The sequence below is a fragment of the Myzus persicae genome, unplaced genomic scaffold, assembly GCF_001856785.1.
Source record: "Myzus persicae strain clone G006 unplaced genomic scaffold, MPER_G0061.0, whole genome shotgun sequence".
Lineage (NCBI taxonomy): Eukaryota > Metazoa > Arthropoda > Insecta > Hemiptera > Aphididae > Myzus > Myzus persicae.
The window spans coordinates 829844-845218 of NW_019104067.1; the positions used below are offsets into that span (position 1 = coordinate 829844).

The 15375-nt window shown below is 35.0% G+C and overlaps 1 protein-coding gene across 3 annotated transcripts in view; it reads left to right on the forward strand.

Annotated features, from left to right (window-relative positions):
* LOC111038287 (RNA-binding protein Musashi homolog Rbp6) overlaps positions 1–11333 on the forward strand; it is a 381310-nt gene extending 369977 nt beyond the window's left edge. Inside the window, exon 14 of one of the 3 annotated variants that reach the window (XM_022321331.1) lies at positions 10988–11333. In XM_022321331.1, the coding sequence (XP_022177023.1) occupies positions 10988–11253 (266 nt within the window). In that variant the 3' untranslated portion in view covers positions 11254–11333. The remainder of the gene's footprint in view (positions 1–10987) is intronic. The other 2 variants (XM_022321333.1, XM_022321332.1) reach the window with 2 other exon arrangements.
* The last annotated feature ends 4042 nt before the right edge of the window (positions 11334–15375 follow it).

Below are 15375 nucleotides of genomic sequence, written 5' to 3' on the forward strand. Positions count from 1 at the left end.
ACATGAAGCAATTAACGAAATGGAATTGTTAAAAATTAATTATTTATTCGGATGGTTAGAGAGCCATCGGAGCGCGGCCAAAATTTGCAAAACCCGTCGGTCGGTCCGGTGGAGGGGTGGGCACAGGCACCGAAGTCGTCGGAAAAAAATATGACTGAACTCCGACGGTTCTCTTAATCCGCATTTTAAATTATAATAATTTGCAATTAGTCGTACTGCTGCTGGTCGCACAAAGTCAGCGGTATAGAATATATAAATATGAGAGCACGCGATTTTCGAACTTTACGAAAGAAGGGAAAAAAATATTAAATTTAATATTATACAATAAAGAAAAATAAGACAGATAAATCTTTTAACGTACTAAGTCGTTCTCCCGAAATAAAAACAGACGACGTCTCGCTATGATACCAATAACCATGTACACCGCGTGTTTAATTTTCTACGTTGACTATCAACCGCACATCGTACCAAGTTGTTATTTTATATTATTTAATACCCTTATTTGTACTTCCTCAACCCTTATAATGACATTATCATGCCCATGGAAATAGTTTTTCATTGAGATTGAGACATTTGAAAGAATATGGTCCCAATTTCACTATTTTAAAAATATTGGTTTAAAAGAACAAAATGAAAATATGCGTGATAACAATATTTAGTTGTCTATAAATAAGATACGTTTGTCTCATAAAAAGAGTGGAAGTTGGAATAGTTGGCCCAGGTTCTTATGAATGTCTCTATTGCAACTGTTAGTGCGCTCTGTCATCGTCGTCTAAAATATTACTAAAGATGATCCGTATGACTAGTATCATTCCTGTGGTGAAAGTGGGTATAAAATAACATCCTCTCACCAGTCCACATTTATATTGCGAACCCCTTCGACTACTACACTACTAAATGAAATATCTACATTATACATATCCGAACAACTGTTACTATTATGTACATAACCTGGATAAGAGAAACGACGAATGACGGTTTGTACGACCTTTCTATTAGGTTACTTATGTTGGTGCGTTAAGAAGTTTTTATGTAATTTTTCATATCTATTATACCGTCCACACCGCTGTCATATCACGCGATGGAACGTTTCGTTTTGCTTTAGTTTTTATCATAATTTCCTTCTTACTCTTCTGAAAGCTGCAGACGTCGGAATAAACAATTTTTGTTCGCCTCTCGCCCGCCGTACGTATTATTGTTTTTTCTCGAATAATTCTAAGTGAGTGGCAGTGACATGACACTGGCACGTCGTGAAAATTTAATCTCCTCGTAAATATACGGTTCGAATAAAATATGACATGTCCAACTGCAGCAGTCCTTGTGCCTGTATACTGTCGACGCTATGTACCTACTGTGGACTAAACGCTCTCGATTTATACATATTTCAATCGTTTCCATCAGTTAGATATACACTAGTTCGATTTATACATATTTCAATCGTTTCCATCAGTTAGATACACTAGTATGACGTGTAGTCTCACCTATACGAGTCGGTCCCTGCCTGTACATAATTTTGTAGAATATTTACATCTTGTTATTCCGATGCCGAGCGTATACAAACAATCACCGAAGTCGAAACAAAAGTAGGTGGTGCCCAGGTACCCTATACAATACGCTAGTCGAGTCGCCATGGTATCCGCCGGATATTAACTACGCCATACGTCCGCGTCGAAAGTCCCTATCGTTATAAAACATTAACGGAACGCGACTTCGTTAAAATCAAAACCCGAATTCGGTCGTCGCAGGAATGAATAATTCACCCCCGAGCGTTCGCAAGTCCGCTACGATATGATGTGAGCACGAAACGTTGAGAATTTTTAAAACGTGACCTCCGAAAATGTCGGCTGGGGAGACCTGCGAATGACTATGGAATTAGTGGAGAACGCTGTATCGTTCTCGTCGTCGCCGTTGTTTTTGTTGTCGGTGTTGTTATTATTATTACTATTATGTGCACACCGTCGCGCCGCGTGTAATATCAACGTAATTATTTTTCGCCGCGTCGTCGTCGACACAGCAATTTGAATTTATATTGCGTTTTAAAGTATTTCGTGAAGGGATGGGATACGCGTTGCAATGTATATATATATCCGTTTATATGTGCGTATATAATATATACATGTATATATATATAATACACGTGCGCTTAATGTTGAGTCGCGAAACGATCGTTTTAAACTCAAGTCCCTATACGTGTCCCGGGTAATATCCGTTGATTTATGGAAGAAATAAACTCGTCATAATTATTTTTCGTGTATTATAATATTATGTACAATAGCAATACACTGCTGCAGTCACGACGCCGATGACGACCTTTTGCGGACAAGAGAAAAATTCGATCGTTTTTCCGCGTTTGAAATAATAGCATTACATTAATAATTATTGCTATGATGCGGTTCTCGCGACGTTCCTGCAGTCTGCACACTATATTTTGATTATATTACACCGAACACTGTGTTGGGTAGTAACCACGAATTCGTTACTAAGGGTGTCGCACTTAAAAAGTAAAAATAAACCTTGCCCTTGCTCCGCCCCCCCCCCTCCGTTGAAAACTATAGTAAGATATAAATACGTTATGGCTTTCGATTTCCACCCCGGTCGATTGTTGTCTATTGTTGCACGCCTATATACTACTATGCTTTACACGACTTAAAAGTATAATTTATTACTATCTATTCTATGTATGGAAGTTTACAATCGAAAAATAATTTGTCGGTTGCTTGGTGAAGCAAAAATTGTCGAAGTTTCGTTGGTGAATCGATTACGTTACTATAAGCTTTTTTTCGACTTGAGACGAACATTAAATCCGTTGGAAAATATTATTACTGCGAGTATTATTACGTTCACCGTACATATAGTCTGTATGAAATATTATAATATTTATTTTGCGTTCAACCTTTGAGGTAGCGCGTTACCCCGCTCAGCATTTACGTATTTGGTATTATTCACTTAGGACTCGTGGGTAGGACGACTTTCCGGGGATTGAAATATTTTACCCTGTTACTTTTTCACATACGTAAAGGTAGGCACGTCGTTATACCACACAATCATAATATATTATATACCTCTCATAACACGCGCCGTATACCCACCAAAATGTATTGCAATACTCGCAGTATTACGGCCATAACCCAACACTGCGGTTGTAAATGCGCAGTATTTACGTAATATATAACGTAATAATATTATTATAGGCTTGCGCTACGTGTGTGTAAAAATTATACTATTGTTGGGTACCTGCTCGTGAACGGAGGTGGTGGAGATGAGGGTGAGTTTTAATAATTACCATAATGGACCGTTCGTGCGTGGCGACCGCGGTGTATACTGCTCCGGCGAGCCCGGGAGAGGGTAGATCGCGGGAAGCTGCAGGGCCGTAAAGAAAGGATTACCGCGCGACGGGTATACGTATACATCATTATGCATATATATATATATATATATATATATATATTAAACATATAAATATACGCACATGCTTTACATGTATTACGCATATTATATAGTTGTGTGGCGTCGAGCTTTTCACCGTTCGCACGCCGTTATATCCGGTCGGGGCGGAAGGAGGATGACAAATGAACGCGCGCACACACGCGAGTCGATTTATATTATTATTATTATTATAAAATATGTATTCACAAGAACACACACACACCCACACTATACGGTTATAATTTTCATTATTTATATATGGCGAGGGTTGTTGTGCAATGGCAACACCGCGTCCCCGTTGACCGCGTCCCCGTTGACCGCGTGTAAAAGACGAACGATCGCTGCACGTCGGGCACTTCCGTTTGGTCGGCTCGTTTTAATTTTCTTTTTCTTTCTCTGTGTTTATTCCGCTTAATGTAAATCGATATCGTCGTAAATAATAATAATAATAACAAATAACAATGCCCCGTGTTCTTGGCTAGCAACAAAACACGTCATCGTGGCCACGTGCAGTGAGCTCTCCCATTATACTTTATTAATTATTATGAAACTATCATAACGATTATATTAATATGTAGTAGGTACAATATTATTATCATGCGCTATAAAATTGAAGCGAATCCGCGGTCGCAAATCGGCTATTGTAAAATATAGAAACCGTAAAACTATTTAAGTGGCGATTGGGGTGGTTGTGGTGGTGGAACGACTATAATTTCGCATTCGAACACTTATCACCACCCCATAAGGCTTACTGTGTACCTAAGTATAGCTGCGCTCAAGTCTAGCCTTTTTCTTTTTCCTTTGTTTCGGTCGCTTTAAAAAAAAAAAAAATAATAGTAGAAAAAAGCGAAACGTTTTACCGCGCAATGTTCGTACGTATATATAGGTACATCTGTCTGTTCGACCCGATGCGTTTATCCCGGACGCGACGCGTGCCATATAATAAAGTGGATATATGTATACTGTATAGATATATACATTACATATATATATATATATAAATATATGTATATATAAGTACGCGAGCACATTACAACACGCGTATATACATGGGTTTTTACAACACGACTACCGTAAAAATTCTTCCGGCACTTAACCCACTCACCCCACGACCGCACACAACCCCCCCGTCGGTGTCGTATACGTATACATGGCACACGCACATTATAACACACACACTCACACACTCACTTTATACATATGTATTATTATATCATATGAAATACGTGCGCAATGGATTCGCCGCTCGGGTGGAATACGAAATGATTGCCTTCGACCCCGAACGCGAAACTCGGCGTACTGCGCGTGTGGCGCTCGGCCCGTGCGATAGGTACAATGACATATTATTGTGTGACGTCGCGATAATATTAACATTATGTTATCACAGATCGACGTGTTTAATATCCCGGTGTAATATTATAATACGTGTGTGTTACGGTCTCGAATTTGTTTGCACAAACCCGACCGAACGACCGTTATTATAGAGGCCATATATATCATACTGCCGCGGGAGAGAGACGGGTGAGAGGGCGAGCGGGGTGACGAATGACGATAACACGGTCGCAGATATATCTGCTGGAGACTCGGTGGATGCACGTGGAGATGGTGTGCCACTGACGATAACGGTGTATGTATGTGTATATATATATATATATATAGATGGATACAATATTTCGAAAGCGTTAGTATGCCACTATACGTATTATCTTCAACTCGGTTATCCGATTCCGAAGTCGGTGCCTAATGTGTTTTTAATACACATTTACAAGTCCATACGCTGTCGTAATTGAATTTTTTTTATCATAATTATGATTTTGATATGATAGCTTCGCCAAGTATGTTGATAAATAGGTATTATTTTCTCAATACAAATTTGTTTTTTTACGTATAAAGCCGATAGGAAGGGTAAGATACGGCTGACTTGATTGGTTCAGCAGGGCAACTGATAAACTGTTCTGTACAATTTTTTTCCAAGTGGGAAAGTTTGCTAACGTTTTACACTACATCATTCCTACGGTCGTCGGCTGTTTTTCCTTGCGGTCAAAAAAACAACCAACCTATAGTTTCTTCAATGAGCACCAACTAGATCTGCCGGTCTTTATTCTTTTTTAATGGCTAAGATAGGTTCATATCTTGAAACTTTCCATGCACTAGGGTTACTAGGAATAGTTATTGTAAAAAAAATATTTTTTTTATATTAACCCTACTTTAAGCATCACATTTCTCTATTCACGAATAGACTAAGTATTTAATAATACATAAATCACCGATTTCATTAAACGTGTTCGTATAATTATTAAGCATAAACTAACCTTTTTCCGATAAAAACCAAAGAAAAATATTTGAACGTATAAAAATTCATGACATTTTTTAAAAGCTCAGTTTAATAGATTTTATACTATCGCCTTTGTCAAAGAGCTTATACATTATAGAAAACTTCTATAAAAAGCTTCTTTCTACACACCACGAAGGTACACACATACACATACACATTACACTCGAATGCTGATTTTTTTTTGTTCAAAGTGTTTGTCGTTTTTTCACACCAGAAGTTGTTTTATTTTATTATTGTTTCCGACATATCACAGGGGTTTCTACACTACTAATAATATATTATTTTTTGTCCTTAATATTGATCAATAATATTATAATTTGTGTGTATAAGTACACATATTATATACTGCTTATACTTAATTCCTTTTTTTTTTTTATTTGTTAAGATGTGTATATCATATACAAATACCTCCTATTATATTAGTATGTATATAATATTATCGTGTTTGTATATTGATATTATTTGGAATCCATTCGAACAATATAATATTATACCTTCCTATGTATATTATTACATTATGTAGGAATATGTGTATTTCTACAATATTATTACTATACCTTTTATTTTTGTTTTGTTTTTGCAATAGAATGTTTTGTTATTGTAGACTCGTGTTTCGTAATTTTCCGTATCGTACATACATGTATAAATATTATTGAAACAAAAGAACATTTCCTACATACCTATTATTATAATATCAGTTATCAGTATAAGTATTTTGTTAAACACGTCACACATATACAAATATTATACATACAGGATGTCTCATCGCGTTTGTGCACGTACAAACCCGCCCCATTTACTCGACCAAATATTATAATAAAATACATTTTTTCTCCTACCGCTACCCACCTCTGCCTAAAGTTTAAAACCAACACAAAACGATATTAAACGGTGGTTGGAAACTCGAACGGTAATTAATAATTAAATTTGTATAACATTTGCATGAACTCTGTCCTTATATATATATATATACATATATATTTTATTCATATCTTATATACTTAAGGAACATTTAAACGATGTTACATGAAACAAATATTGTAATTTGTTTTATACTATAAGTGGTGGGCAGTCTTATAAAGAATACTTTTATTTTGTATTCGGAATACATAATCGAATATTTGAAAAAATTAACGAGGGTCAATGATATTTCATTCAAAGAGAAAAACTATTGTTTATAACTAAAAATGTACCCGATTTTTAATGAAAAAAAATTGTTACAAATATAAACTATTTTTTGAGTTAAAAAAAAATATTTTTTAATGAATAAAAAAATACAAAAAAAATTATTCAGAATACGTATTCGAATAATTTGTTCAAAAAGTATTAAAATAGTATTGAATAACAAAAAAGTTTTTGAATACTTTACGAGGCAGGTGGTAGGTAACACAAAGTCATAATAACAAAATATAATACCTACCATTAATTTAGTCTGCTGTAGTTATTTTTAAAAATATTAATTGACGAAAACAAATATTGTCCTGGCCCAAACAAGCCGAGCCACTTGTGTGCGTATTTTGGTGGGTATGTGTTACGTCCTTATTTTCAGTGGTATGTATGTTGACAAAACTCGAAATGAAAAATGCTTTTATGTGTTTAGTATACACCTTTTTTTAGCAGCCAATTCCCTTTTTAATATCGCAAATATGATAACGTATAGCATGTCGTTGTAACTTGCAGTTGATTTCTGACAAACTAACTGATCATATTATTATAATATTGACTCCAAACAATAATAACAAACTTTACCCTTTTAGGTAGGTTTACAAAGTAGAAGGACGTTTAAAAATAAATATATCAGGACATGACAGACCTTTAATATATAATTAATTATGTAAATACACACATACTGGCTACAGACCACAGTATTATTATTATTGTTATTATTTTATACTTTTGTGCGAGTTTACTTAATCGATCATCAAGCGGCATTGGTGGTAAAAAAAATATCTTAATATACATAATTATCTTAAATTCTACGTGTCGTTTTCGCGGTCTTGTTGTTATAAAAATAGTATTATGATGACTGTTTAGGTATAATAATGATGATAATAATAATGGTAATATTACATGCGGTTTGAAACATACAACACAAAGACGATAAAGTCATATAATATAATACGGTATTTGATTTGTTTAATACCAGTCTTCGTCGATGGTCTATACGCACGTGGTTAGATGAAATATTATCAGACTTTTTTTTATGTATTTTTCATTCGTTAATTTATAGTATAAGTACAATTGTATTTGTTTTTGAGCCAGTCTCCGCCCCATGATAATACTAAGATAAAATTAAAACCACGACGATGCGATGTATCCATTTAATTGATCGCGTGTATAATGCACATAATATTATTACAATAATATACTATAATTATGTCATACTTGCGAAATCGCCAATCACTTTTCAATCAACTATTAATCATATTTTATTAAATCACGTTATACAACGTACTAAATGTCACTTGTCAGTACAATATTAGATTACAATAAAAAATTGTAAATAATAATAATAATAATAATAATAATGTGAAGAATAAGGATAATACTGCTACAACGCTTGGTACGTCTAAGTTCGATTGGGTGTACATTATTATAATAATGTGTACTTGCCGATATTTGGTTCCATCACAAACGATAACATATTATATGGTGTAGACGATCCATACAGGTACGCATTAAAATTTGAATTCGTGACGTTGGCATCAATTTGTAATTATTATAATGTCGTAATCGCGTAGAAAGCGGTATAGTGGTGTCAGACGCACAGTTCACGAATAAAACAAACGAAATGTGAGCTATTGTTTTTGCCACAATACCCTTCGCTCGATATTTTTACTTTTAGTCGATAACTTACAGCGGCCACAGTGTCGTATCAAAGAGAAGAGTAATTTTTTCACGTGATGAATTCACTATTCATTTTTTTTACATTATGCAACGGTCGATGAAGATATTATAACGACGTGTATGGAAAATGTTTTAGTACCTAAGTTACAGAAAAATAGAAAAACTCAACTAACAACTAACTTTTTTTTTTGATCACGCTATAATATAATATAATTTTTTTGCTTGGCTTATCAGTGGCGGTTTGCTGTTTTTCACCTATTTTCTTTCCTTATTTCTTAAATATTTATATTTCATACAAACATCTTTCCATCAGCAACACGATGATGAGTGCTTGTGTAGTTGTGTGTGTGTGACATTCAGACGCGTACCATGATATATTATTTAGTATGTTGTATGTAGGTACCTCTTATAATATGATTGTCACTTGCTAGAATGTGCTCCGTAAATGTTATATACAATGATATTATGTAACCGAACAGTAATAATAATAATAATACACACATACACCTATACATATACATATATATATATAATTATATACTAATATAATTTAATTTGTTTTTTTATTCATTTTTCCCAGTACCATATACGATAAGTTTTTGTTTAGAGCAGCAGATTTTTCAAGGTCCACTTTAGTATAATATATAACATTAAGTATATTATATAGGTTAATTAGTTATAATAATAATATGAGTATTCAAATTTTGTTCAAACACACACACATGCACACTCACACACGCGCACAGACATACTCACACACAAACACACACACAAGACGGCTGTCGTAACAATACCATTGTCGACATAACCGTATAAAATATATTTACTTACATAATAATATAAATAAAAATAATAAATTTACTCGACGTTTGGTCGCGGTTTGACGTGCTTATTACGGCACTCATAATTTTCAAATTCACAAAATTGTACAGCAACATTGTGTGCAGGTGGTTAAATGGAACGCCCTGTACAATAATGTATTATATTTCAGTACGTGGTTTGATTGAAAAATCATACTTTATAATACATGCAACTGCACAGGTAAACTATTATAATATTACATGCGTACAATATTGATGAACGTTGAAATAAACCGTTTGCGAACATTTCATAATATCCGTAATATACAATATTTTAGCCAAAGTCGTGACGTATTACGAAGAATAATATTCAGAACACAAATTTTGAAATTAATCAACCGATCGGTTTTTCGAAAAAAAAGAAAATTGTAAGCTTTCAATCTTACTTTGTTACTTTGGTGGTTTTTCAAAATTAAAACTTTCTAAACAAACGTATATCCTTGTCTGTGGTATGTGTTTTAAAAATTCAAGAATAATAATTGAAAACTCCTTCGCTAAAATCGATATCGGGTGGATTACTGACTGGTTGAATTCCAAATCCACAATGAATATTTTCCATCTGGTCTAATCGTCGATCTGTAGCACTAAATTAAATATATTTATACTGCGAGTGCATTCGATGTTCATGCCGATGTGACCGTGATTTTTTCCTAAATGAAATTGTATCCCCCACCTTCGGTAAAATACATCTAGTGAAAATTTACCTCTCGGTCACTAGTAACATTTTACCGCGGCTTAAAAGCATACCGATGTAATTATCAGCTAATGATACCTACCGAAATTTGACCAGCCAGTCAGTGTTTGCTTTAATTTCATTTTACCAGGGGGCGACTACATCACCAAAAATCACACCGGTGCTGAACGATTTTTCAATCGTACACGTCGGAAATATTTTATATTATATATATTACACTGCTGCAGTATATGGATCGTATGTATAATATATCATTATATTGTACAGTAGGTATGCCACGTGGTTTGATCGGAAAATCGGCCTAAATATTGTAATTTATATTGATACTATACGTAACCGCTGCGGGGCGATCGTTATAATTAACATGGTGCTTGAACTGTGCGCAAAAAAAAAAAAAAAAACAATTAATAAATAAATAAAATATAGTGTTCGGCGTTTCGCCCGGTCTCTTCGCACAACTCACAACGATACCCGGTAGTTCATCGTTGTAATATAGCACGTGCGGCTTTCCGATTGAATCGCGTGTTTTAATAACACGATTTGTTCCTTTTATAAAACATGACGTGGGTATAAAAAATATATTATTATTACGATGTCGTATTGTATAGTGTAGTAGTTACAATATTATGTGTCATTATCTGAGATATTATTTTCATAATAATATCATCGTTGCCGTTTTTATTATTATTATTATTATTATTATACTACTTATTATTATATTATTACCATCATCGTATAGTATAATGTAAACACTAAACTTATACCTATACTAACTAAATTGTTGTATTATGTTTATCAAATGACCGTGCGTGTGTATTTTTCAAGTGATGAGCAATTACCACCATCAGGCAGCCGCGGTCGCCGCACAAGGTTTCGGGCCACCAGCGTCGCCGCACACCGGCGGCCCCGGCAACCCGCGGGCCGCCGCGTTCCCGCCGGCCACGTCGCCCGGCCCCGGCGCCCCGTCCACCATGGACATGTACAGCTCGAACCCGGCCGATTACGTGCAAGCAGCGTCACCGCAACCGTCCGCGTTCCCCGCGATCGCCGTCTCACGTGCGCCCATTAATTACAATCCTGTAGGTATATAGTCCGATTTGCGTAAGGGTTTGTAACGATATACAATTTATTTTTATTTTTTATGATTTTTGTTTTTTATTTTTTATTTTTGTTTTTTACATTTCTCTCTTATACTTCATAATAATATCATACCAACACACGACTTGTATAATATCATACTGTATATGACACCGTACTCGACGTGTGGACGTGTACAGAGACGGTCTGCGCTTTCCTCGCCCCGCCCCCGTCCGCCAATGAATTAGAATCAGCTGTACGTTTAACGCCGGGCGTCCGGCGATTCGTCTTGGCATTCGGAAATCCTTACGATTTGGAAAGAAAATCAATTGTTATCGATTGCCGAGTGCCGAGAGGAACCGGACGGTTGATATTATTTATCGACGAGACAGAATAAAGAGTCGCGACGCTAAATTATTTCGTTGCATAAATCAGTACGTCCCGTATAGTTCTCCCGAGCTGCACTTATTCGCTTGAATTTCCTATATAAGTACGCTTTATTAATATAATATTATCACTTTTTTTCGATCATGACACGATATCTGTCTCTGTCTCTGTATCTCTCTGTCTGTCTGTCTGTCTGTCTGTCTGTCTGTCTGTCTGTCTGTCTGTCTGTCTGTCTCTCTCTGTCTCTCTCTCTCTCTCTCTATCTAAGCGCAGTCCGTCTTTTTATAAGTCTATTATGTTACTACTGTTATTTTTAAAACACGATATCTTATCGTCTTATATCGTGTATACCGAAACTTGAATGACAAACACACACACACACACACAACCACACACATTCGCACACAAAAAGCCTATATGTATAATATTGTGACCTACACTGTGTAAATGCTGCCGTGTGACCGCCGACGGGGTTAGGTATCTCATAAAAAAAGCCCGCAAATGGCCTGCTGAAATAATTGTTGTTGTTGTTGTTGTTGTTATCATTGTTATTATTATTATATGTGTGTGTGTACGCTCTCTATATATATATTACAGTCACCCCGCACGATTCGCACTCTCCCCAGGCACATTTCCCGCACGCCTTATACTATTGTATTATAATATTGTGTGTGATTATTTTGTGTTTTTAATGTATTAAAATATGTAATAGGTAATATATATTATAATATTATATTGTTTAATCGTCGCGTGTTTATCGTTTACACTATATGTATGAAGTGGTTCGACGGGTTTTTTTTAGTTTTATCGTTAGGTTACATAGGTGTATAAGGTTAAAACTTAACACAACACGCACCGAGGGAAAACTGCGGTGAACGCCATGTGAACTTGTTTACCCCGACAGATGACACTTTTTTACACATTTGTTTTTATTGGGTTTTACGGTTTTTACGGTTTTTTTTTTTTTTGCTTTGCTTGTCTTGTCCGAATCGCATTAAATACACGATATTGCATTATTAGTATCGTTTAGACGGAGTGTTGAGTTTTAATAATATTGTGAAATTGTATTAACATTCGAGCGCAACATCACTTGTCGACAATAATAGTATAGGTATCCTAAACATACTGTTAAAACGTACATTAGCAGTATGTTTAGGACGAAGGTATAATATTGTATACAACTCCCCTAGTTAGTAAAATAAAATAATCATCTATGCACACGATTTTTTTTTTATCTTGTAAGCGAAATAAAAACTGTTAACCGTCGGACATAATAATATCATCTGCTGCTGCTCGATGCTGCAAGTGTATAATATTAAGTATACCGACCGGTTTGATGGTCTACCGGTTTCGGTAGTATATGTAACGGTCGGATCGGGTCAACCTAACTCCCCGAGCTGGAAATCGTCTTCTTTCACTAGTGTCAAAATTTGAAACATCACGCACAATAATTCTTATATAATATCACCTCCTCGAAAACCCAGCCCATCCAAATCCCTCCAAACGCTGCAGCAATACGTGCTTTCCCCTACCTCACATATAGCACACAAATACCTATGTAATAAGCGACCAACTAAGGTTTCTACCACTTTAACCCCCTCACCCCGTGTCAGGTCCATTGGGGAAGCTTACGTTGATCATGTGTATGCGCTCGTATTATATTTACTCGCGTCGGATTCCTCGCTAGCGATACATTATTCAACTTCCATCATCGCCGCCCTCGGTAGACGCGATAATTAATCACTTCACCAGGGGGTAGAGTGGTATGCCTGGTCTCCTCAGATCCTCCTAGTCCACATCCCTCCCCCGGGGATTCTGAAATATTATAAATTAAAACACTGCTGGTAACGTACGTCGTCATCGTCGTCATCGTTGTGGCGTCTGCTCACCTGCAAACTTTCCGACGTATTTCGAATCGCGTCTCCTCCACAAACTATTATAACTATTCACTTGTATTATATACACACACACAATACACCTGTCTACCGTCCCCGTTCGAGTTAATGTACCTCCCTAAATAAACGCACACACACATACACACACACACACGCATACACACACTTTTTCTATGTATAAAAATCTGAAACGAGATATATTACAGACTATCCACGGAATGTAGGCTTGAAAAACATCCAACTGATACCATATAATAAAATTACAATAATAAGTTGTAAGGCAGATGATTGTCACTTTCCCATCCTAGACTTTTGTGGTAGCTCGTACACGTATAATAACAATAATAATAATAGTAATAATAATAATAATAATAATAATAATAATAATCATATACATTTGGTTCAGCAATGACTTTTATTTTTTCGATTCTTGTTACATTTTTACAGTTGACAATAAATAGTCTTCGCGTTTTAAAAATGTACTACTTCGATTGAATGGTAAAAAAAATATTAGCATTTTCATTTTTTTATATATCTTGCAAGGATCGTATATTATCCCTTTTCAACCGCTATTATACACTTTAATAATAATATGTGTGCACACTATCGTTGTGACACGTGCAGCCCTCCCATTTATAGAGCATCAATTCTGGGACTCAGCCCGGACGTTCTGAGCTCTGTTCTCGAAAACTTTACTTTTTTAAAGAAAAAAAAAATACGAGACATACTACGACTTATTATTATTGTCGTGTAGACTGTATAGAATCGCTGATGTTGCAAAAAATATTATATCCGTCTGCAGCGTTGTACTGCTGGTCCGCATTGATAACATTAATAATGAAAAAAAGTAGGCACTAGTTAAAACCATCTTTCCCTTTAAGTATATATAGTATTTAATTACGGGCTTTCGGCGTAGGTAGCTTTGTTTTAGTACAAAGCAAGTTAAAATATATTATACTTAACATTTACGCGTTTTAAAACAGAAAATAGACTTGTGAAACTCGTGGCCATACACTATTTGTAATTTATTCCTTACTGTTTTATGATATAATACAATATTATGCGTTTTTAGCGACGTTTATAATATAATGTTTTATTTACTTAATTTTATAAACGTAAATTTATTATTCATTAAATGTTTAATTGTGTAGTTGTATTGTTATTATAATATACATTATGATATTATATAGGTTTTTTGTTTATTATAACTAGGTTTACATTGTTAGAAACTATAATTGAAAGAAAATATAAGGCCGTATTTTCGTATTGTTATATTTAATGAAAATATTGACCAATGAAATCGAGTGCTCTGTCGTGACAGGGAATGCCGGTCTAGAGAAAACCATTACATTTTCCGATTGTTCCGTTACTGCCGTTCGTTCTTTTCAGGTTGCCGTATCAGCTTTAATAGGAAAAGTACGATGTGGTGGATGGTTAAGATTTTTTTATAACTTTAAATCTTTTATTTCAATCAAAATACGTTATCGTTTATAGACCACGTCTTGATGTACAGAAATTTGTGTCATGTTTTTTAGATTTATTATTTTCTATAAGTACATCGATATTATTCTCAATACGAGTACGTCAAACCGTATACATAAGGTACCTTCCAAGTGACTCTTTTATTGTTATTAAATACATATACGAATTGAATAATAACATATTATTACGAAAGACAACAGTCCTTTGGTTCTCATTTATAATGTACGAATACATCTAATTTAATAACTTTTTTGCCATTAATAAAGAAAAAAAAAAAAATAATATACTATTATGCTCACCTCATCGCAAACAAAACGTTTAGCATGGCAACAGTTACCACCCTCCCCTCTACATATCGTCACATTGAATATT